At 39.6% G+C, this 26,140-nt stretch overlaps 1 protein-coding gene across 2 annotated transcripts in view; it reads left to right on the forward strand.

Moving 5' to 3' along the window:
- LOC124873343 (glypican-5-like) overlaps positions 1 to 26,140 on the forward strand; it is a 107,893-nt gene that overhangs the window by 3,802 nt on the left and 77,951 nt on the right. For both annotated transcript variants that reach the window (XM_047373913.1, XM_047373912.1), the window contains exons 2-4: positions 7,203 to 7,364; positions 23,488 to 24,035; positions 24,551 to 24,733. In XM_047373913.1, the coding sequence (XP_047229869.1) occupies positions 7,256 to 7,364; positions 23,488 to 24,035; positions 24,551 to 24,733 (840 nt within the window). In that variant the 5' untranslated portion in view covers positions 7,203 to 7,255. The remainder of the gene's footprint in view (positions 1 to 7,202; positions 7,365 to 23,487; positions 24,036 to 24,550; positions 24,734 to 26,140) is intronic.

Consider the following 26,140-nt stretch of genomic DNA (forward strand, 5'->3'; position numbering starts at 1 on the left):
ACACCTGGTATATATCTTAGTGAACAAGGTCATAAAGTTCAGTGAGAGGACTATGAACATTGCAGTGTTGGAAAATATATAGGAGTAGTGAAGGAAAAAGGGGTCAACTGTGATTCATACTCCCATCGAAATATTTAGTAATAATATTGCAATATCATGTGTTCCAACTATTGTGCCGGCCAATAAAAATATCTGATCTTAAGCCAAAATGTAATTATCTGAAATGTTGGTTTAATGAAGGCTTAAGTTTTCTTAACGGCCTGCACATGTTTATCAAAAATCCAGTTGAACTATGGATTTTCCTATTTCAGAGAACAGACTTGAAAATAATTGAAACAGTGTGGGAATCTGGACAGACTGGAACAAAACACAGCCAGCGTCCAAAGAAGAGCTTTGGAATAATCATTAAAAGAAAATATTCCTAAAGATTACTCAATAGAAACGTAAGAGATCTCGGAGAGATTGGGTTGTGTTAAGGAATGAAAGTGGTGAGGCATTTTTTACTTAAAAAAGAAAAAAATGGCAACTCTAAATGTTAGCATTTTTTTTATACAAACAATTTCATATACAATAACTTATTTGCAATGTCATACATTTTTTATATTCTATTTTTTCCACTTCTTCATAATCTAATTTAGGCAAATCTCCCTAATTTATTCCTGTAATTATTTAAAACTTACACAATGCTTCTCTTAGTTTTGTTTATGTAAAGCGTTAGTCATAGTGGCAGCATTGGTGGTCTGTTTGTTATTTTCACTGTGAGACATAGGCAAATTCCTAATGGGCAGAGGAAGATAATGGATATTTCTGCCAAAAATTGAGTAAAAAGACTGGAGACAATTTATGTATGTATGTGAGAGAACAAATAAATTCTTTTTAAGCAAACCAATTTCATTTTAGATGCATTGCGAGCATTTAGAGGAGATAACAGTTTTGCATTTTTAGCAAATGACGCCTTATTTTGTGGGACAGTAGTGGGGTGAACAAGCTTTTTACCAAATAGATGTACTTGTGCTCTTTAAATATATTATGTGCAAAGTGGAGCCAGCTCAGTGACAACTCAAACTCCATATTGTTGAGTAAGAACTTTGTTCCTGTAAGCAGATCTACAGTGATTTTCACACCGGGCTCCCTATGCATTTATTAGCATTACTGGTTAAAAATAAAAGCTTTAAAAAACAATTTATTGCAGTAGCATAATGTCCCATTAAAAAATCTGGAAAAATCGAACCTTTAATTTAATTTCATTTATTCAGTGGTGTTATGATTATGAATCTGAGAATATTATTTAATATTAAATATTAATATTTTATCAAATAATATTTCGGTCTGTTAAGGGTTGTCCTGTGAATACCAGCCCAGTAAGGCGATGGTATTAGGACAAAATAGAAAGGTGTGAGACGAGCTCTGACATTATTGAACAGCATAAACTCTGCACATATATGGAATGAATTCACACAATTTCTTAAAATACAAGAATTTATTAACAAAAATAAGTCAACTCAAAGTCAAACATATATCAACAAACGTATTACTATGCTAAAACAATCCAACTAAACTACCAAGCAGAATTCTGATCAAATTCAAAAAAAGGGGGAAGCAAAATCCTTTGCTTCCCCCTTCCACCTGTGTGTCTCAAGAAGTCAAGTGAAGATGCAACTGGAGAGACTGAATAAGAATAAGGCTGCAGGTCCAGATCATGTCAGCCCTAGAGTCCTGAAGGCCTGTGCAGAGCAGCTCTGTGGGATTCTGCAGCACCTCTTCAACCTTAGCCTGGCCCAGAAGAAGGTTCCGGTGTTGTGGAAGACTTCCTGTCTTGTTCCGGTACCAAAGAAAACTGAGTCCTAGAGAGACTCCTGTTGGCCCACCTGAGTAAGCAAACAGTAAACCATCAGGACCCCCTTCAGTTTGGTTATCGCTGTGGAGTTGGAGTTGAAGATGCCATCATATACCTGCTTCAACAAACCCACTGTCATCTGGAAAAAGCCAGTAGCACTGTGAGGATCATGTTCTTTGATTTCTCCAGAACATTTAATACAATCCAACCTGATTTGCTTTGTCAGAAACTCCAGAAGACTCAGGTGGAGGCCTCAACAATCTCCTGGATCAAAGACTACCTGACAAACAGACCAGTTTGTGAGACTGAAGGGTTATGAGTCTAACCAGGTAGTCAACAGCACAGGAGCACCACAGGGGACTGTACTCTCCCCATTCCTTTTCACTCTGTACACCTCAGACTTCCAGTACAAGACAGACTCCTGTCATCGGCAGAAATACTCGGATGATTCTGCAGTCGTGGGGTGGATCAGAGATGGACAAGAAGCTGAGTACAGGAAGGAGGTGGACTGCTTTGTGGCATGGTGTGGAAACAATCATCTCATTTTGAACGTGACTAAAACAAAGGAGATGATTGTAGATTTTAAGAGAAACAGGAATAAGTCAAAAACTATTTCTATCATGGGAGAAGAAGTGGAGGTTGTGGGGGAGTATAAATACCTCGGTGTTCACCTGGACAACAGACTAGAGTGGAGATGCAACTGTGAAGCTGAAGGGACAGAGCAGACTGTACTTCTTGAGGAAGCTTAGGTCCTTTGGTGTTTGCAGCAAGATGCTGCATATCTTCTATAAGTCTGTTGTGGAAAGTCTGATCTCTTCTGCCATCATCTGCTGGGGAAGCAGCATCATAGCCAGGGACTTAAAAAAGCTCAACAAGCTGATAAAAAAAAGCTGGCTCTGTTCTGGGGACTCCTCTGGAACCTCTGGAGATCATTGTGGAAAGACGGATTCTTCATAAAATGAAGAACATTATGGAGAACCCTGATCATCTTCTTCATGAGACTGTCCTACAACAACAGAGTGTCTTCAGTCAGAGGCTTCTTCAGATCTGCTGTAAGACGGAGCGCTACAGGAGATCCTTCCTGCCCACAGCCATCAGCATCTACAACGGCTCTTCGAAGAAACCTACATAATATGAGCTATAACAACATTTAATTTCCCTTTGGGATTCATAAAGTATTTTTGAATTTGAATTGAATTGAATTAAAGAATAATGAAGACTAATGGACTATGTACAATATAAACAAGTTGATTAAAGATGATTGGAAATTATGACCAAAAGAGTGATGCAACATTACCATGCAATGTTTATGTTTGAGAACCAAGGATTATCTTGAAGAATATGGAAATGAAATTAAGTTAGTCTTGGAACTAACTTAGACAATAATCAGCATATCTTTAGACAACCAATCACAATGCAAGATCTGATAAAATATTATTTTAATAAAATAATGTTTTAAGAATGATGTGCTGAATAAAACCAACCTTCTGGATGACTAATTCTCAACGGTGTCTCATTAGCTGTCTTTATTTATTAAAATAATATTTAAAGAAATATTAAGGGAATGGTAAAACATTTAAGGATATATTTTGGAAAAGAGCCGAATCTGTCTGGAGAAATGGGGCTTAATGGTGTTTATTTAGTTATCAAATTTAGTAAAATGATGTCAGGGACACATTATTTACTGGATTGAAAACTAAACCTTTCTGGGTAAATATTATTTGGCAGCAAGCACGTGTCCTTAGCTGTTAGCAGTTGAAGCTAACAAAGGAGGCTGATAGCTTAGCCCCAGAATCAAACACACACCTTAAAAAAAAGTACCGTTAATAAAAGGGTTAAAACGCATAAGCGCGGATGGCGTGTTATGATCAACATTCTGTTTAAAATCACCCTTTAAATAAAGTTTGCCTTAACTTTAAAAACACACAAAGAACACAACCTGAGCACGTGTGCTGCAGATATTCTGCTAGCACCAAGATAGCTGAGTTCAACACAAACAAACCCAAACTTCATAAAATGAAAAATGTTTAGATCATTAATCTTTCTCTATGACTTCTATCTCTCTGCCCAAAACCTAACCTCGTATGAACCATGCTGAGGAGTTGTCCGGGCGACGACGAAGTTTGAAGAGAGCTCCGTGAGCAAAGCGGTTAGCTGCCAGCTAACCTCCGGAGCAGTGGCTTGGCGGCCCGGTCTGTCCGCTGACCACACTGTACGTTAACTACCGTAATGCAGTCTCCGTTGTCCTTCCTTGGGAAACTGCTGCACTCAGCGTCGTGCTGGGAACTCTCTGGAAACAGTTCGCTTCTGCAGATCTCAGAGAGAACAGTCAAGCAATGCTTGTACCTTGATTACCCCATTCATGAATGAAAATCATCGGATACGCAGACAGTGATTTATTTCTACTTATCTTGTGCATATGATCGCATGATCTTATGACATCCTTGGATCCATTTGAAGAGTTTATGTCTGTTTGCCAGCAAAGAGACATTAGCGCGCTGGGCCTCCCCTATCCTGGTCCTGCAGAGGAGCAGTGAAGAGATCGGACCATTGGAAAGGGGGTGCTTTTATACAGCCAGTGGCATCATGGTAACTCCACTGCTACCCCCCTTTCCTCAGTTGCTGGAAGTCAGTTAAATGCAATTTATTTTGAAAGTTCCAGAAAAGTTTGTACCGGAGTCTTAATGTTGTTTCCATGGCTGTGGGTCCCAGCAGTGGTTAAAAAAAATCCAATTTAAGAAATAGTTGCTTTTTAAAGAAGTAATTTCTGTCAGAGTGAGTCACACCCTTAACAGTCTCGGTAAATCCCTGAATGTTAAGCAAGGTAATATTTGGTAGTTCTTTTTGTAAACGTCCCTTCAAATTAAAAAGTTTAAATACATTTCTTTAATATTTAGTGGACATGCGTTTTACCTAACTTGGGTCAAACATTTTTGATACTCTGACAAGCTTAGCACCATAGTTTGCAGAAGTTTGGAAGACCCATTACCACCGAAACTTGAACTTTCTGGCTGATAATGTTCTGTCTTCATGATGCCATCTATTTTGTGAAGCTTACCAGACACTTCTGGAGCAAAAAATCTCCACAACATGATGTTGCCCTTCCAGGTACTGCACAGTTCGGATTTTGCTCTGAAGCTTTTAACCTTCCTGCTTTTTCCAAATCTAATGATGGTCTTTATGATGAATACTTTTAATTTTGGTATTGTCAAACCACAGGACCTGTCACTAAAAATTAACATATCGTCCCTGTGAAATATCGTTTTCCTCTCTGAGTGGCCTTTTAGCCCATGTTGGCAGAAGACCTTATTCACTGTGGAGAATGACACTTATATCAGTTTCAGTCAGCATCTTCACAAGGTTGTTTTATTTTGTACTTGGGTTGATATGCACACATTGCATCAAAACTCATTCATTTCTCAGATGCAGACCCTTCTCCTTCCTGAAAAGTGTGATGGCTTAACACTCTGGGGTTTATACTACAATATAGTTGTTTTAATTATAATCTGGCAACTTCAGGCATCTGTACCAATAAACATTCCCAAGGAAGAACCAGGGTACTGGAGCTCCACAGTTCTCTTCCCGGTACTTTGCTGGATTTCATTTGAATTTCAAATAATGTTTCACAAGGAAGCGGTGTGTTTGATGGTCTGTCCTAAAATACTTCCAAAGGTGTGCCTCCATTTAAATCAGAAGCTTACAGGTCAACGAAATCCCAGTGTACGTACATTTCTGAAATTTCTTAAATGTAACAAAAATCTCTAAAAAATATTCTTTCATTATTCTGGGATGTAGAAAATAAAACTAATTAAACATAAACAGAATAGGTTTAGTGTAATCTAATGTGAGAAATAAAGTTGTGTCTTTTTATACAACTTATTTAAATAACAAGACAATTATTATGAAGTTGAAAACAACTGAAACTATGACAACAAATGGCTCCCGTAGTAATTAAGTTCATCGAACCCAAAGCATAGTTGTGAGAATGATGAAAGGAGGATAGCCTATTTAACTGCAAAAGAAGAAAGACACTTTTTAAGACGTTTTGCACGTCTTTACCCCAAGGTGCCAATAAATGTGGAGGATACTGTATTAGCTGTACAGACCTTGCACAATGTTGCTTCAGTTTTCTTTAATGTTCTTATTTTCTGGTATAAACTGTGTCCTAATTCAGGCATAAACGCTTCGAAAGTTAATTTGTTTAGCTGACTGTTGCAGCAGCCAAGGGACATTGGCTATCCAATTTCCAACAGTCCCTCTAGCAGTCTTCTAATGCATCCTCCTTATCCTGGGCTGGAAAGAGCTATAAGTGGATCATTTGCAGCCCCCTCATTTTCAAAGAATAATTGTGCTGCTGTGAGAGTTTTAATTATTTAGATTTAACACAGCAGATGGAACTGACAGCTCAATGGTTAAGAAGTGTGTTTTGAAATACAAGATCTCTTATTTAGCCAGTTTTAACCATTTTTTTAATATAGAACACTTTGCTAAAATTATGTATCTTTACCAAATAGAGTGCATTTTACTTGCAAGCTGACAAGGGGCATATAATGGTGTCATGAGTGTCTTTCGTTATTAGTAAGAAATAAAGTTAAACAGTAAATCAATAGGCTGGTTGTTACTTCTTAGATCTTTTATTTGCCTAAAGAAAAACTGGCTTTGTCATTGTTGCGTAAGGTGGCTATAGTGGTGATACTGTCAAATGAAGACTCCTGTAGGTAGCTGCATGCACACAATCTGCAACTCTGCATCAGGTGTTGAAAATGTTGATGCCAAACATAAGTTTGGAACATGATGTCTGTTTGCAGCTTTCTACATATCATGTTTTCCAAATTGCAGGAGTGAAATGCAACGTACTATAACCAATAAATAGCAACCCTCTCAATAATACAGTCCATTGTCAGCAAGCAATAATAAGAATAGCCTAAGGTTTGACAGGTCTGCTGTCAGTGCATGCTACATAACTGTCTGTGCCTCTGATGTCTCTCTTCCCCTTGATCTCAGTCAGCTGCTTGACAGCTTGGTTTCCAGCCATAGATAAATGTCAGGCTACTCAATGGGGACACATGCACAAAGACACAGCAGTTCATGCACACCACAGGGATTGGCATGAGTGTGAAAAGTTTACCTCTACCCTTGTCATCCTATCGGCTCCCAAAGGGATCACTATACAATTAGTTTGGTGAAGCCCTGAAGTGACTGACAAATCAACAAGAACAGTTGGTGGTCAAATGTGGGGGGAACAAGTGCTAACAGTGTTCCTCATACATACATTTTCAATAATTCTGGTTATTTCATGAATTCCGTTCCACCGTTCTTGCACAAATTATTGCCTTTGTTATTGATATTTCCTTTATCCTTTTAGGGGAGCCTCTTCGAGTGTGTGTCCACACTGGGCCCAGCTGTTGCACAAGTAAAATGGAGGACAGCTACATGGCAGCTGTTCGTAGCGAGATGCAGCATAAGATGCGATCCTACAGTTCCGAACTCAAGTACCTGATTGAAGGACATAAAAAGGCCTACCAAGGTAGGAGAGTGAAGGAGGAGAAAAGTGGTATGGATGCTTGAATACAACATGTCTGTTAAATAATTGTTCATGTGTCAAAAACCTGAACGCAGGTGGCGAAAGACTGGACTCCAGGTTCACTATATTATCTATAAAGAGAGACTATACAGATATAACCTACAACTGAAAAATGTAAGGGAATCTTTCTTTTCTGAGATCATCAGCAAAAACATTAACAATGCTCGTGCATTATTTGCCATGGTCGACAGGTTAACAAACCCCCCTGTAACTGTAGCATCTGAACTCCACTCTACCAGGGCCTGCAATTAATTTGCTAACTTCTTCCCTGGAAAAAAACAAAAGATCAGAGGGGCAGTCAGCACATCCACATCAACTCCAGTACCAAAGTTGTCTCCAACTAGAACTGATTTTGACATAATTTCCCAATTTCACCAAATAAACTGCAAAACCTTAGAAATCATACAGCAACTAAGCTCTTCTTCCTGCTGTCTCTGAAAATTCAGCATGCCACCTCTGTGAAGGCTCTCATGGAAGCATGTAGTGCTGCTAAGTGCTGTCCTACTCTAGTACTCATAAGTACCCTCTAGAGCAGGTAGTTTATCAGTCAAAACAGAAGGGAGATTAGGACTGCGACCAAACACAAGCTGATGTGGGCTATAACCATGCACATTGATCATACTGTTTTTGGCCATAAGAGCCCAGTCTAGAGCAGTTTGCCAACCACACCCATTTTCCCTTTTCACCTTCAGGAGGATCTCAGTCAGTGTCATGTTGTGTCTCTCAAGCAGTCCATTTCTCCAGGGACTGTATCCCGCTCTAGTCTTTGTCTCAATTTTAAAGTTTTCTGCCATTGTTGTTTTCCTCATTGTTGAACTCTCCACCGTTGTCTGGGAGCACCGTGTACACTTATCCATGAGTGGATGAACGAGTTGACGATCTCAGAGGGTTTCTTGGTCCTCACAATGTTTCCAGCGCTGAAGCGTGTGAAATGATCGATGATGTGCAGATACCATACGCCTGGTTCCAACTCATGTAAATCCATTGCCTCTGTCTCATTGTATTCTGAGGCTAAGGGCAAACCAACAGCAGGCCTGGGCTTGGTCCTGCTGTATCCCTGACATATCTCACAGTCCTGAATAATGTTCTGTAAAACGATTGAACAGTCTTTCTCAGTTTTTCCAGAGCTGTGAATGAGCCTCTGCAGACGATCTGCCGAGGCATGGCCAAACTGCTTGTGCAGCTTCAGGAGAACTTTTTCCTTCTCTTTTATAGACATTCCTGCTGTGACGACAAGGGCTTCACTTTCATTGCTACTCATTTTTATAGTTTCATCTCTAATGTCCACACAATAGTGTCCTGAACTAGTGAACTCAAGAGGAATGTTTTGTTTGAACATGACAACTCTGTCATTCTCCATATCTAAAACAGCTCCAGTTCTCTTTAGAGACATTTTGCTCAGCAATAATGGAATATCTACAGAAACTACTTCTGTCTCAATATGACGCTTTGTTTTTCCGCTCTTGGCAGGAAATTTCACTTTTCTGTTGGAGTGTACTACCTGACCATCTCCAAATCTGAAAGGTCCGCAGCTTGGATATTCTGTTTGCAGCAGTTTATCAATTTGGCTTTGACTCAGGTCTTTTATGTAACTAACCAGCCACTTTTCACCACAAACAGTATGTGTGCAGGCAGTTTCAATGATAGCTGATCCAAGTGATTCTGATCTTTGCTCTGTAAATAAAATGGCATATTGTGTCTCGCTGCCTTTGCTTGGTGCACTGGTTTTTCCTCCGAAAATCCGCTTTAATCCAGACTTCATAGACGCAAAAGTCACATCTGTGCATGCTGTGAGAGCAAGCTGCCTATTCTTCTCTTCGAGACAAGCCGTGTCCAGGAGTTTAAACGCCAGCACAGCGTCAGGCAGGGTCATATTGTTCTTCTTCATACGGTTGTATCATTGTTCAAAGTCTATTATGTAGTCCGCCATTGACATTGTGTTGTCTTTGGATATCGAAATAGGAGTACGCTTCATAAGCGCGGTCATTTTCTTCTCTTAGGAATACCGCGTCCAATTTAGTAAGCAAGGTTTCCATACCGTTATCTTTGTTCAGATCTTCCGTGGATATTTCCAAAGCAATCCCTCTGGCTCTCCCTTCGAGTCCCAGCGCCACTGCTAGAGCCTGTTTTTTCGGATCCAAGTCCGTAACAAGCTTCCAAATACTAACTTCATTTTTCCAGCACTCGTATGGCCTAGCCTCGTCAAACTTCGGCGGTACTCTGTAATTGGTAACCATCCTCTGCTACCATGACAATTCATAAACACCACGTTTATAATTTTGCCAGGTTTATTTTTACCAATCCGCCATCTTCCAGCTCAACCGTAAAAACCAAAATCTCCAACTCTCCCAGACTCCCACGATAACACCTTCCCTACTAGAGGAGGTTAACAGTCTCAGTGTTTTACCCACAGATTTCCTTACGAAAGCTTTGCCTGTCATAACATCTGATTTAACACAAATAATAAACACATCCCTTTTGTCAGGTGTTGTGACTATGAATATGAATATATTATTTTATATTTAATACTTTAATATTTTATTAAATAATATTTTGGTCTGTTAAGGGTTGTCCTGTGAATACCAGCCCAGTAAGGCGATGGAATTAGGACAAAATCGAAAAGGGTGAGCCAAGCTCTGACATTATTGAACAGCAAAACTCTGCAAACACATGGAATGAATTCACACAATTTCTTAAAATACAAGAATTTATGAAAAAAAATAAGTCAACCCAAAGTCAAACATATTTCAATCAACAAACTCTTTACTATGCTAAAACAATCCAACTAAACTACCAAGCAGAATTAAAGAATAGGGAAGACTAATGGGCTATGTACAATATAAACAAGTTGATCAAAGATGGTTGAAAATCATGACCGAAAGAGTGATGCAACATTACCATGCAATGTTTATGTTTGAGAACCAAGGATTATCTTGAAGAATCTGGAAGTGAAGTTAAGTTAGTCTTGGAACTAACTTAGACAATAATCAGCATATCTTTAGACAACCAATCACAATGCAAGATCTGATAAAATATTATTTTAATAAAATAATGTTTTAAGAATGATGTGCTGAATAAAACCAACCTTCTGGATGACTAATTCTCAACGGTGTCTCATTAGCTGTCTTTATTTATTAAAATAATATTTAAAGAAATATTAAGGAAATGGTAAAATATTTAAGGAAATATTTTGGAAAAGAGCCGAATCTTTCTGGAGAAATTGGGCTTAATGGTGCTTACTTAGTTATCAAATTTAGTAAAATGATGTTAGGGACACATTATTTACTGGATTGAAAACTAAACCTTTATGGGTAAATATTATTTGGCAGCAAACACGTGTCCTTAGCTGTTAGCAGTTGAAGCTAACAAAGGAGGCTGATAGCTTAGCACCAGAATCAAACACACACCTTTAAACTACCGTTAATAAAAAGGTTAAAATGCATAAGCACGGACGGTGCGTTCTGGCCGATCTTCTGTGTTTAAAATCACCCTTCAAATAAAGTTTGTCTTAACTTTAAAACACACAAACACAGAACACAAAACTGAGCACGTGCTGAGCAGATAGCCTGCTAGCACTAAGATAGCTGAGTTCAACACAAACAAAACCAAACTTCATAAAATGAAAAACGTTTAGATTATTTTATTCTAAACCACTTCTACCACTTTGCCAAACCTAACCTCGTATGAACCATGCTGATGAGAAGTTGTCCGGGCGACGACGAAGTTTGAAGAAGGCATCCACTGTGAACAAAAGATTAGCTTCAACTAACCTCCGTAGCTGTTGGGTGGGACGGCTCGCTCTGTCCCCAACCAAACTGCACATCACCATGGTGATGCGTCCCATTGTCTTCCTTCAGACCGGGAAACTGCTGGGAACTCTAACAACAATTCATCCGTACTTAACTTAGTGCATATGATCGCGTGATCTTATAACACTCTTGGATCCAGTTTGAAGAGTTATGTCTGTTTGCCTGCAAAGAGACATTAGCGCACTGTTCCTCTCCTGCCAGCTCCGCAGCAGGGTCCGGGCGAAAGAGATTGATTCATTGGCTTTTATACAGACAGCGGCATCATGGGAAGTCCATTGTTTCTCCCCCCCCCCTTTTTCTAAGTTGTGCTGGAAGTTGGTTAATTCAATTTATTTTGAAAGTTCCAGAAATGTTTGTACCGCATCTTGATGTTGTAATCCATGGCTGTGGGTCCCACCACAGGTGCTTTCCCCCAGGCCCTGAAAACAGCAATTATCAAACCTCTATTGAAAAAGAGCAACTTGGACAAGCTACAGAACTACAGGCCTATATCAAACCTCCCCTTCATCAGCAAGATTTTTGAAAAAGCTGTGTTTCTACAGTTAAACAACTTCCTAACAATGACCAACCGAAGTAATAATCTTTGGAGCAAAGGAAGAGCGTATAAAAGTTAGCACACATCTTCAGTTAATACAGCTAGAAACCACCAGTCAGGCTCGAAACCTGGGTATAGTGATGGACTCAGACCTGAACCTTCAGAGGCACATAAAGACAGTAACAAGGTTGGCCTTCTATCACCTAAAGAACATCTCCAGGATTAAAGGACTAATGTCTCAGCAGGACCTTGAAAAACTAATTCATGCGTTCATCTTTAGTAGAATTGATTACTGCAACGGTGTCTTCACAGGTCTGCCTAAAAAGTCGATCAAACAGCTGCAGTTGATCCAGAACGCTGCTGCCCGCGTTCTCACTAGAACTAAGAAAGTGGAGCACATCACCCCGGTTCTAAAGTCCCTACACTGGCTCCCTGTAGCTCAGAGAATAGACTTTAAAATACTTCTGTTAGTCTATAAATCACTGAATGGCTTAGCACCAAAATACATTACAGACTTGTTGTCAGTGTATCAATCACCCAGACCTCTCAGGTCTTCTGGCTCAAATCTACTCTGCAGAACCAGAACCAAACATGGAGAAGCAGCTTTTAGTTCTTATGCTCCACTAATCTGGAATAAACTCCCAGAAAACTGTAAAGGCGCCGAAACCCTAAGTTGCTTTAAATCAAGATTAAAAACATATTTGTTTAGAGTGGCCTTTCACTTTACTATCTAAACATTATTAGTTAAGTTTTCAGTCCAATTTTCCTTTTATTTTCTTATCCATCATTCTATTCTCTCTTTTTTTTTCATTACCTCTATTTGATTTTCTGCATCATTGTAATGTTTTTCCTTATGTACAGCGCCTTGAGTGCCTTGTTGCTGAAAAGCGCTATATAAATAAACTTGACTTGACTTGACATGTCATTAGATCAAGGCACACAAACTAATTAAACTGTGTGAAAGTATTCATACCCATTTAAATTTTTCACATTTTCTCAAATGTGAAAACAGGGTTCAGTGTATTTTAAGATTTTATATGACGGACCAAAAAAAATAGAGCATAATTGTAAGGGGTTAGAAAATGCATATGGATTTTTTTACTGATAAGCATCTAAAAAATGTATGGTTTCATTTGTATCCAAACACCACACACACATTTTGCGTAAATTATAGCTGCAAGTCTTCTGATGCATGTCTCCTCCAGCTTTGTGCACTGAGAGACTGAAATGTCTGCCCATTATTCTGTGCAAAATCAGATTGGACAGAGATTTGAAGAAAAACGTTTTAGTCTTGCCACAGATTCTCAATTTCACTGAGGACGGAGATCGCTAGAATTCTTATTATTATTCCGTTGCCTCTTTGCGGGGCAATATGGGGACTTTGCCATACCCCAAAACTCACCAAACTTCACCCAAAATTGTCCCCCGCGTGAAATTCTTGATCCTTAATGTCGTCATCAGTGGGCGTGGCCAAACCACATAGCCACGCCCCCAAATGTGAGATAGCCCAAACCGTAAGTCGTAGAGATCTGAAATTCGGCACAATGCTAGAACTCCTCAAAACAAGAAAAAAAGTCTCTTGGGGGTATGCCCTAAAATGCACAGGAAGTTGGCCATTTTGGGTCAAAGGCTGATTTTTGCCCGTTTTTCACTTTTACTCACCTCGAACTCCTCCTAGGGATTTTGAGCTATCGACTTCATATTTGGCCTATATGCAGTTAAGGGATGGGGGATTAAAAGTTATCAAAACCTTTTAGATACATGACAGCGTGTGGGCGTGGCCAAGCCTCAAAATATGACTTCTCGCCATAAAACACTAAATTGATATAGCTCCTACAAGGAAAGTCACAGACAAAAGAAACCTTCTGGGATTGATCTCAACAATATTCACTGATCAGATGCTGACATCATCGAAGCCCCGCCCCCTGAGAACAGGAAGTATCACGATTTCCTTTACAGACTCAATGTTTGATGTTCACCTAATCAATGTCAAACTGTCCCAAGTAACAAATAACATAATGGTCTTAGACAGTCGCCAGTACTTACTGCTGTAGCTGGAGGGTGTGGCTATGATGGCGTGGCGAATTCTGATGTCACGCCACAGCCATACGTTTGGCTCTAAATTACACATGCATGGTCCGAATCACTCCAAACTGAATATGCTTGATCTTTGTCAGCCCCCAAACAGCTCTATTGGATTACATTTCAATCTGGATCAACAGCACCCCCTAGGACACTTCAAGGGCTATATCTCCCTCATTCATCATCTGATCCACTTCAAATGTAGTATACATGATCATGAGTTAATGATGGACATTTTGACACAGTCAATTGATGATGTTGTTTTAGCCCCGCCCACAAACAAACAAGCGACTGCAGCGTCCTTCTGGAAGGTCCGATTTACTCGAAATTTTGAATGCTTTTTGCCACACTGAAACTCTGCATGACCGAATATCATATGACATGTTGCTCACAGTACCACTTAGTGACGACGTGTTGAAGTGAAGCGGTGTCATCGTTGGTGGCGTGTATGAGGTGATGCCAGGCTCCTGCGGTCGCTCAACAGCCCGAGTTGCGCTGAGGGTTGCGAGGGCCTTCAAAGCTGCTTGCAGGTTTCTAGTTCTTTGTTTGTTTTTTCCGTTGCGTGTTTGCGGGGCAATGTGGGGACTTTGCCATGCCCCAAAAGTCACCAAACTTCACCCAAAATTGTCCCCCGCGTAAAATTCTTTTTCCTTAATGTCGTTCTCAGTGGGCGTGGCCAAACAACTTAGCCACGCCCCCAAATGTGAGTTAGGCCGAACCGTAAGTCGTACAGATCTGCAATTCGGCACACTGCTAGAGCTCCTCAAACCAAGAAAAAAAGTCTCTTGGGGGTATGCCCTAAAACACACAGGAAGTCGGCCATTTTGGGTCAAAGGCCGATTTTTGCCCGTTTTTTACTTTTACTCACCTCGAACTTTAACGAACTCCTCCTAGGGATTTTGAGCTATCGGGTTCATATTTGGTCAACATGCAGATAAGGCATGGAGGATTAAAAGTTATCAAAATCCTGAGTTTTCGTCCATGTTTAGGGGGCGTGGCTGGGACACAAACTTGGTGTTCGCGCCCAAACTAAAAATATGCAATAACTTTCACAAATAAATGCCAAACCATACCAACGTTGCCATGAAGGAGGACATTCGGGTTCCCGACAATCCTATGGGGTCATATGCTGACATCATCAAAGCCACGCCCCCTCAGAACAGGAAGTCACTTTTTTCACTTGGAAAGGTGCCTCTCTGACCCTCTTCACCCAATCAACTTGAATCTGTGTCAGAAGACAGATAACTAGTGGGTCTAACTTCGTTTGAAGCACTGTGAGTTTTCATAAAAGGGCGTAGCAGTGGCGGCGCGGCGAAGTCAGAGGTCACGCCATGGCCATACATTTGGCTCTAATTTCCACATACATCATCTGATCTGCACCAAATTCAATGTGATTGATTCTTGTCCAGTCCCTAACAGAGATCTGATGACATATTCGGTGGGCGTGGCCTAAATCGTAGACAGCGCCCCCTGGAAAATAAAAAAAAATCAGACCCAAGCCATGCTTTGACCGAGGAATCTAAAATTCGGTACACATATGTAACGTCTCAGGACCTATAAAAAAGTCTCTTGGAGCATTGGTCCAAACCCCACAGGAAGTCGGCCATCTTGGATTGAAGTTGCCATTTTGACCCTCTTTTGGCCGTTTCTAGCCCGCATATCTGAGCGAACTCCTCCTACAGCTTTTCACTTAGAGACTTCAAAATCACTCTGTACACTCACAGACAAATGAAACCTTCTGGGATTGATCTGCCTCTAGGCCTCAACAATATTCACTGATCACATGCTGACATCATCGAAGCCCCGCCCACTGAGAACAGGAAGTATCACGTTTTCCTTTACAGACTCAATGTTGGATGTTCTTCACCTAATCAATGTCAAACTGTCCCAAGTAACAGATAACATGATGCTCCTAGACAGTCGACAGTACTTACTGCTTTAGCTGGAGGGTGTGAATATGATGGCGTGGCAAATTCTGATGTCACGCCACGGCCATACGTTTGCCTCTAAATTACACATGCATGGTCTGATTCACTCCAAACTCAATATGCTTGATCTTTGTCAGTCCCCAAACAGCTCTATTGGATTACATTTAAATTTGGATCAATAGCCCCCCCTAGGACACTTCAATGGCTATATCTCCCTTATTCATCATCGGATCCACTTGAAATGTAGTATACATGATCATGAGTTAATGATGGACATTTTGACACAGTCAATTGATTATGTTGTTTTAGCCCCGCCCACAAACAAACAAGCGACTGCAGCGTCCTTCTGGAAGGTCCGATTTACTCAAAATTTTGAATGCTTTTTGCCAGACCGAAACTCTGCATGACCAAAGATCATATGACATGTTGCTCACAGTACCACTTAGTGACGACGTGTTGAAGTGAAGCAGTGTCATCGTCGGTGGCATGTATGAGGTGATGCCAGGCTCCTGCGGTCGCTCAACAGCCCGAGTTGCGCTGAGGGGTGCGAGGCCCTTCAAAGCTGCTTGCAGGTTTCTAGTTTAAATTAAAATGTATTTACACACAAGTTGACTCTGTTTAACAATTAGTTGATTTCTTAAGGCATTTAGCTGTACTGGATTTATATTTGGAGGTATCTGAGTAAAAATGATACAAATGAATACAAATGCTAACTAATTTTTTTCAATTTGCGTATTTATAAAACACATGAAAAACAATTTAGAATTTCCTCTCTACTTCACAAATGTGCTCTACTTTGTGTTGGTTTATAACGTAAAATCCAATAAAATAGATAGAATTTTGTGTTTGTAATGTTAGAAAAGTTTTAGGATTTAGTATTTATCTATTTGCAAGGCACTTGATAAATAGGGAAAATGTTTAGGGGTTTAGTGTTCTTTTATCATGTAGGTTCCGCATTATATTGATGTGTTTAAATTCTGAAATCTCTCAAGTAAAATTAATGCCACTTACTGAGAGTTCTTAAAGATGGGTTGCCATTTTTTGCTTATTAATATCGTTGGATATTTGTTTGTAATTTATCACCACATTTTTCAAGAAAGAAAATAAACATGCATTAAATCCTGCTACAATCCTGCTTTCTCTAATCTATAATACATCATGTTCAAATACAAGTAATTTCTGTTTCATGACACTAAGTGGTTATTATAGCAGTCACAATCTCAATAGCTCAACAGTTCTGTCAAGAGCCCATGACCGCATCTGTCATTCTCACTTTGTGTGTTCATCATGAAATAGCTAGTTTGTGTCAGTGTGGTGAGACAAGGCCAGTTTATTTTGTGAGGCGCCTCGGTGGCTAGCCAAACAAACATCTGATTTTCGATTGAGTCTTTGAGGCAGCAAACTCTTAGAGGGAGCAGTGGAAAACTTTGTTGCAACACCCAGCTCCCTTTCTCCGTCCGTCCTTCTGTGTTGCTTTGATAATCAGGTTTTGTTCTTGACCAATGAGATAGCGAGGGATGAAGAATGTTTACATTCAGTACGTATCTGCAGCAAAGTGTTGTTGCTGTTGGCAACAGCTGGTCTCTAACAGGGTGCTCTGAATAGGAGGAAGAATACTCTGCTTGTCCACTTGTCTCTCAACACCATTCACCACTGTGTGTGAGCAAGCGCGTGTGGGTGTGGGTATGTGAGTGTGTGTGAGTGAGGAAGAGGGAGACCTTGTGAGATCTCATGTGTTTTTGTGCAAAGATTTTAGCGTATACATGCGGTGTGGACATTATTAGACTAGGTTTATTGATGACACAGATAGCAAACATGTGTACCCCTTTTTGAATGTGTGTGGGTTGGGGGGGGGGTCTCTCCCTCCCCCCAGGCTCCATCTGAATACACGTAGGCTCAGTTTCAGCTGCTATTTATGCCCAAAGGATAACCCTCCATGGGTATAATTAATGCTAACACCCATATACAAAGAGGGACTGAACAAGACTAAAGGAAGCAGCACAGAAGACAGAAAGTTTAGAATTGGGTGAAATTGTTTGAAACTTTAAAGTACTGTAAAAATGAATTAGATTATTATTTTGTTTGTAAATCCCAGTTCTTTCGGTGTTAAAGAGGTTAAAGAGGTTCATGAAAATGAAAAGCATCATTCCTATACACTTTAAGTGCCAGAGGACCTTTTAAGCTTATCATTTATTTGTAAATCCTATATTTGTTCTAGATTTGTACTAGTTTTCTTTTGAAGCAGTCATACCTCTTGTACCTTTTTGCATTATATCACAGTACAACGTCTAACCTCAATGTATTTCATTGGGATTTTAAGCGACATAAAAGTGTAGCGTGCATTTGTATTTAGCCCTTCAGTGTCAATATTTTGTAGAAGCGATTTTTTCTGCAATGTGTACATCTAGAGACTGAAAGTTTAGCTCATTCTTCTTTACAAAATTCCTCAGGATACATCCTTGCTAAATATAAGCATACCCACAGCATGATGTTACCATCACCACCATGTTCACAGTGGGGATGTTGTGTTCAGGGCAATGCAGTTTTCTGCCACAAATAAGGTTTTGCATATACTGTAAGCAAAAATGTTCAGTGCTGATCTTGTCTGACCAGAGTGTCTTCTTCTACATCTTTGATAGACTTTGTGGAAAAATCTAGACTTCTTATGATTTTCTTAGTGCCACTTTTCCATAAATGTCATGCTTAGCTCTGTTGGTTAACGGTTTCATAAACTTCCTGTTCTGCTGTGTGCAATAATCTCTTGTCTCTTTTCAGACAATTTCACTTCCTCAGTTTCCCATCTCTAATTAGCCCCTGACACTCTCCAATTCTAAACATGTGTCTCAGTATCCGCTATATTTTGTCTGTTTATACCTCAAATTGTGCATGGTCCCCTTGCCAGTTTGTCTTTGTCCCTTTTGTCAAATGTACCAGCCTTATTTCTAGTTGTGCATCCCAGTGATTCTGACCATTTTTGTATTTTTGGACTTGCCTCTGTTTTGGATATCTTTCCTTTGATTATATTTTTCTGTGCCGACCTTGGAGTCTATTAAGTCACTGTTGGATCTTGCATTTGTTTTTTCAGCGTGTGGTCAACAGTTGTTCTGTTAGCAGATTCCCCCATCTGAGCCAATGATCTCCCCAGCTTCTTTAGGACTACCATGTGCCTCTTGACTGCTTTTTATATTCATGATCACCTTACCCAGCCTGCCAGATAAAGTAGACGGCCATGTCTGCAGTTGTAGCATTCTCTTTCCATACTGAGATGATGAAGTGAACAGTGCTCCTTGAAATGTTCAAAGTTTTAAACCTTCTAAACTGTGTTCCTTGGTCCTCATGATGCTACTTGTCCATTAATTTTCTCTAACAAACATCTGAGGCCCCAGGGGCAGCTGTTTGTGCTGGATTTTATTTAGGGGTATTAGAGTAAAGGGAGCTGAATAGATATACCCTATAAATATTGAATTCTTCAGACTTTTTTTTTTTTTACCACAAGTTAAAAACCATGTGTCCTTCTCTTTCCATTTCACAATTAATTGTTACTTTATGTTGGTGGATTACATAAAAAATAAATAAAATACCTTAAAGTTTGTAGTTGTGTGAAAAACCTGAAAAAGTTAATTGGGTATGATAAGTTTAGCAGGGCGCTGATTTTCTTTACAACATAAGAGTGAATGAAACCTAAACATTTATGTAGGTATATTTTTTGGGTTTAGATTTGGCATCTATTTTAATAAAATGAACTAAATTGGCAGTACTGTAATGGTCTTCAAGAGCTGAGGTGAGTCTTAGCAGATCTTGTCTCTTGAGAGAAGTGATTATAACCCTCTGCAGAAACTGAGACATGAGCAACGCACTTGTAATGAGGCTTTCTTTCTTTACTTCTCGTGGGTCTCTTTGGTGTGTGTGTATGTGTGTAAATATGCCTGCATGCTTGCGTGTGTTTCTCCTAGCACTCTTAAGACCTCTGTGCCCTCTCTTCCACTTTGCAGCTGTTGTCCAATCACAGAGGGTAAAAAACTAATCACATGTCCCCACGGGGAAGACTTTGAAATGTAATTTGATGCTGTATGTATTTAGGCTGCCATTGCCAGGGCGTGGGTATGCGGAAACATAAAAGCTGATCGCTCTCGCTTAGTCTTCTTATCGTAAAGAGCACCACCACTGCTGCCCAAACACTTCAGCCTAAAACATGCAGCATGGTCTTCGACAGCCAGTCATCTGAAGCATTGCTATTGCATTCAGTAAATATTGGCTAAGTTTGTACTTATCCAGTGTATTTCCTACTGAGTCCCCTGGACTCAGTAGGAAATAATCAGCTGCGATACTGAAATGCAAAGCTTTAAAGACACAGTCATAAACACTGAGAGAGAAGATGACTTGGTGAAAGTCACAGATAAATAGACATCTCAGAGTTTTTGTGTTAGGATGCCTTCAGATTGAAATCATGCTTCAAATACACGCACTGTCTGTCATCATGGACATATAGCCTTTGGAAAGTGGAGGTCATACTCCTTTTTATGAGGGCCTGTCTGACATAGGAAACAGTGAATCATGAGATGGGGCCTCTCATTATCACCTGACTAAAGATGACAAGGTAGTGAAAACAAGCTTGGGGATGAATTAGGTTTGGGCTATTCTGGCTCACATGCAAGAGGATGAAGTCAGTCCAAGGTCAGTCAGGACAGGATTGTGTTTTTGACGTTCAAAAATTCAGGATTTTTTATGCAGCTGCTGTACATGGTGGCAGTGAATTGTAGTATTTTTCATCTCTGCCCACAATTCTTCACTAATACGGAACATGAATTAGATCACTGCGTAATTAAGAGTATGACTGAACAAGGTTATTACAGTCTCCATTTTTGATGACAGACAATGTGTTTTATAACAGCAATGATTTTTTTAAGTCTTTGTATCTTTCTTCAGGAAATGTTTTTTAAACAGCTATGGAGCTGTGCCAGTACCAATATGTATCAATTCTGTGTTACATGGTCAGATTTGTATCTTCCTGATTTTTGATAAATAAGGTTAAAAGGGAAATTAAGGATAAGCATGCCAAACACATGAGCACTCATAACATAAGGGTGGCCTGTAGTGTTTGCACTTCACGTTTTTGACAATGCGATTTAATGTAAAGTTAGTGTTACCTACCAAAGAGGAGGGCTTTTATTGTAATTCATGCATTGTACACTGGTCTGCTAAATGTTAACAGAGGAATGTTAAAAATATATTCCTCTAATATTTTTATCCATGTTGACATTGCAATATCATTCAGTTGCTGCAGATTTGTCTGATGCACATCTGTCGTGCAAATCTTCTGAAGGTCTTTTATTGGATTGAGATTTGGTGACTGTGGAAGCTATATGAATACAGGGAACTCAGATGATCTGAGCTTTGTGGTATTGTGCATTATCCTGTTGGAAGTAGCCATCAGAAGGTGGCTACACTTGGGTCATAAAGGAATGGAAATAGCAGGTAACGGTACTTAGGCTGTGGTGTTTAAAGAATGCTTAATTGACAGTCAGGGCCCAAAGTGTGCAAACAAAATATCTGACCCTACCATCTGAATATTATAGCTGAAATCTGGACTCATCAGACCAGTGTCATGATATGACATCCTGGGACTTGGTTTGTGTTTTTGTGTTAACTGTGTTTAGGTTTATGTTTTCCTTTATTGTTTATGAGTTCCACCTGTCCCCTCTGCCTCCCTGCCAGCTTGTCACACCTGTTCTTAGTTTCTGTGATTACCTGCCTTTGTTTTCTCCCTGTATATTAGTTGGTCTGTGTTCTTTGTTCCCCGCTGGTTTCTCCATCACTGTTTCTCGTCACTACCCTTGTTGATGTTCAGTTTTGCTACGTTAAAGAACTGAGTACTCATGTAGGTTTTTGGCTCTGAACTCGGTTATGTACCTGCAGTGATTTTTGTTACGCTTTTGACGGTTTTGGAATAAAACCTCAAGATTAACTCATCATGTGGCTGCCAAGCTCTTTTCTGCACTTTGGTCCGATTCAAACACTTAACGTGATAACCAGGCCATGTTTTTTCCAATATGTTATAGTCCAATTTTGGTAAGCCTTTGTGAATTGTAGCTTCAGTTTTTCTGTTCTCAGCTGACAGGAGTGGCACTGTGATGCTTTTTGCTGCTCCACCCAATTTTTTTCAAGTTTTGTCATGTTGTCCATTTAGAGATGGTTGTAACTAGTGGTTATTTAAGCAACTGATGCATTTTTATCATCTTGAAACAGTTGATTAATTCTCCTTTGGCTTCTGACACCACCAAGACATGTTCCTCTGCACAACTGCCGCTCACTGGATGTTTGCTCTTTTTTGGACCATTTTCTGTAAAAGCTGGTTGTGTTTTAAAATCCCCGCAGATCAGCCGTTTCTGAAAATACTCAGAACCACCCATCTTTCTCTTTCAATCTCCTTCTGATTCTCACTTTGAACTTCAGAATGTCATCTTCACTACACCTAGGTACCTACAGTTGAAACAAGATATTTAGAGTACTGTGCAAACGTTTTAGGCAAGTGTGAAAAATGCTGTAAACAAAGAATGCTTTCAGAAATATAAATGATTGTCTTTTTATCAATTTACAAAATGCTAAGTGAGCGAACCCAAACGTGCAGCCAAAGTAATTAAGAACTATCTTCAGCATAAAGAAGTAAAAGACATACTGGAATGATGGTATGGCCCCCACAGAGCCCTGATCTCAAAATCATGGAGTGTCTGGGATTACATGAAGAGACAGAAGGATGTGAGGAAGCCTAAAGCCACAAAAGATCTGTGGTTAGTTCTCCAAGATGTTTGAAACAACCTACCAGCTGAGTTCCTTTAAAACTGTGTGCAAGTGTACCTAGAAGAATTGATGCTGTTTTGAAGGCAAAGGGTGGTCACACCAAATATTGATTTGATTTAGATTTATCTTTTGTTCATTTATCGCATTTTGTTGATTGATGAAAATAAATGATTATTACTTCCATTTTTGAAAACATTCTTTGTTTATAGCATTTTTTCACACCTGCCTAAAAAAAGCAGTTACATTTTTTGTCATCGTGTGACATTAAATGAGACTAAAACTATATTTTTATTTTTTGGTTGAATTAGGATTATTAAAACTGTTTCAATAAGCTAAATGCTACACTAAAGAGAGAGTTGTTTTTATTTGTTTTATCATTTCCTTACAATTCATAAGTTGATACACATTTTCTCACATTTTTAAAAACACTGTCCCAACTGTGGAATAGGTTTCTGGTGTCAACTATTAATGCATTTATTTGATGGTGTGTGATTGTCTGATTTGCTGTTTCTATTAAGAATAAATTAAACAGGTTTACCTAAAAAGGGTACTTTAAATCCTGTGAACTGAGATAATTTGTGATAAGCAGCCACAACTTAAATGAAATGTTTACAAGAAGATTACAGGACAATTTTGTTATTGTAATTAGAACTGCTGGAAAAATAGAGAAATTCAATAAATTGAAATGGATGTAATTATTGTAGATGGTGTGAAACTGTCTTAAAGACATGTCGGATATTGGAGAGACCGCTTAGATATTACTTTGACCTGCAAGTTTATGAATGTGAAGAATATCAGAAAGTTTGTTCACAGTCAGTTATAGTGGTAATATTTTTTCTAAAATGTTGTTGGATTCAGCTAGAAGTATGTTTTGCCCTGGTTCACATGTGTCCTTGATTTTTTCTGTCTTCCAGAAACCTTCGAATCGCTTGTGTCCTTCACATCGAATCTGACGTCCACTCTGTTTGATAGTGCCTACTCTGCTCTCGCATCAGACTGTCGCCCCCCAGTGTTTCAGCTGTTTAGTGACATCAAACGCCACCTATCAGGAGATGTTAACTCCTCTCTCAACAATGCAGTGCGCCAATTTTACAATGATCTCTTCCCACTAGTCTACCGCCGCCTGCTCAACCCTGGGATTGGCCATATGTCAGCAATGTCCCATTCAACCTTTTCCACTAATCACGATGATTGTCTACGGCTCACACAGCAGGATGTGAACCCATTCGGACCCCATCCTCGACTACTCATTAACAGCCTATCTCATGCTCTCGGGCCTGGTCGAGCACTGAGCCGGCTACTGAAGCTGGCTGGAGAGGTTGTAAATTCAACAGAGAAGGTGATGTTAACCCGGGAGTGTGGACGGGGATTAGTAAAGATGCAGTACTGTCCACACTGTAGAGGTCTAACACTGATACGACCCTGTACTGCACTGTGTAACAATGTCATGAGAGGATGCCTGGTAAGTGTTTAATTGTTTTAGAACACCTTCCTCAGTTAATGGTTTACTTTATGTTTATGACTATTTACACTGTATGTAGATTCTCACTGAAAGCATGGAAACGGTGAAAGAACACATGCAATTATTTAGTAAACATAGAATTGTAAAATAACTTTAAATATGTTATATTTTAGATTCCTTAATGTAGCCGCCATTTGCTGTGATGACTGAAATATTAACTTTTGGCCAACTTTCAATGAACCTTTGGGAAGTTCTTTAAAGACTCTTCGGAAAACCATTCCAGGTGACCACCTCATGAGGCTCATGGAGAGAATACCAAGAGAGGAAAGCAGTAATCAAAGCAAAGGGTGGCTATTTGGAAGAATGTAAAATATAAAAATGTTTAGAGTTATTTTACACTTTTTTGTTTACTAGATAATTCCATGTGTGTTCATTCATAGCTTTGTCGCCTTTGATGAGAATCACAGGTTTTGATCACATTGTATTTTTCATGTATTTCTTCTTGCTTTTGTAAGGTGGGTGTTTCTGAGCTTGGTGCCCCCTGGGGAAGCTTGGTGGTATTGCTCCAAAGGTTGGCTGCTACTCTAGCAACCAGCAGCAACCACAACAGCATGGAGCTAGCTCTGTTGGCAGTTCGAAACCATGTGAATGATGCAATCTTGCACACACAACTGCATGGTCCACGAATCACAGCTACGGTAAGCCTAAAATTGGGTTTGTGTTTGTTTGTGCAAAAAATTGGTTAAAAAACAAACGTTGGGGTTGTTTCCACTGAAAATTGTTTATACATGTCATCTTGCTTCTGTAAATATTTAAGATATATTAAATTTAAAACTGTAACTAGTTCCAGCTTAGTAAGCTTATATTCACTTAATAATAGAGTGACTTGAATGTCGGACTTAGAGTGAGAAACACCGTGGGTTTCTTTCAGCCTGGCAGTTGGATCTGCTTGTACCTAAATGGGCTAAAAACAGCCTCATTCTTCAGGGAATCTGGGGTTCCCCTCAGTCTGTGTGTGTGTTCACACAAATGTGTGAGTATGAATACAGATCTAGTGCCAAACAAAGACCGTCGTTGGCGGGACAACCGATACCCAGAATGCTGCTCGTTTCTGAGTGATGAGAAAGTTTCTGTGGCTAATCTGTGGACAAACAGATGCCACACAAACAGAGGCAGGCCAGCGCATGCACGCGCGCGCACACACACACACACACACACACACACACACACACACACACATTGTTTGAGGAAAAGATAGAGTCACCATCCAACTTTGAAAGAACATTGTGGACTCAGTGGAGTAGATTCCTGAGAGGTAAACAAACATACACAGGCATAAGTAAACTGCTATCTCTGGCTTCGAATGAAATACCACTTCACTGAATATTTGATCAGCACAGTGACTATCATTTCGAGAACGGATCTAAAACGTATATGCAGCCCTCTTACAATGCCAGGTTTTCGTGAGAAAATAATGAGAGAATGGAAGATCATTTCAAAACTTTTTCACATTTAATGCAGCAATGCAGCAAACTCTGTCAGGGAAGAAGATTTTGAAATAAAAATAGTCTAATAACCTAAGTGTGCACACCTTTATGACTAGGAGTCTAACCCCGTGCCAGATCTTGAGACTTGATAATGTTTTCTGTCTCTATTTAAAATAAAATTTCTCGCAGTTAAATAGATTGTAAAGACATCTCTTGTCTACAGCCTTCTTCAGATGACCCCACATTTTTTTCTTTTAGATTAATACTGGCTAAAAATGCAAACTTTGTCTGATTCATTCCAAAAATTCATACGTCTTCTCATTTTCTTTGTTTGGTGAGCTAACCTCTCCCTCCTACTTCACGTTTTCTGAGAGGATTGCTTAGTCTAGCACTCCATCCAACAGGTCTGAACTTCCCTAAACCTAAAAGATGTAACTAAGCAGGTTTACTGAAAAAATTGTTTAAGCTGGTGTCGGGAAATGATACACCTAAGGTCTAACAGCCTACATCCAGAAGTCTCACCCTTCTTCAACTGGTGGTTAGGACAACCAAGTAGCCTACAGCAGTCATCCAACTCTCAACAGTCACCTCTGTTAATGGCTGCTCAGTCCCTAATTT

The sequence above is a fragment of the Girardinichthys multiradiatus genome, chromosome 9 (assembly GCF_021462225.1).
Source record: "Girardinichthys multiradiatus isolate DD_20200921_A chromosome 9, DD_fGirMul_XY1, whole genome shotgun sequence".
Lineage (NCBI taxonomy): Eukaryota > Metazoa > Chordata > Actinopteri > Cyprinodontiformes > Goodeidae > Girardinichthys > Girardinichthys multiradiatus.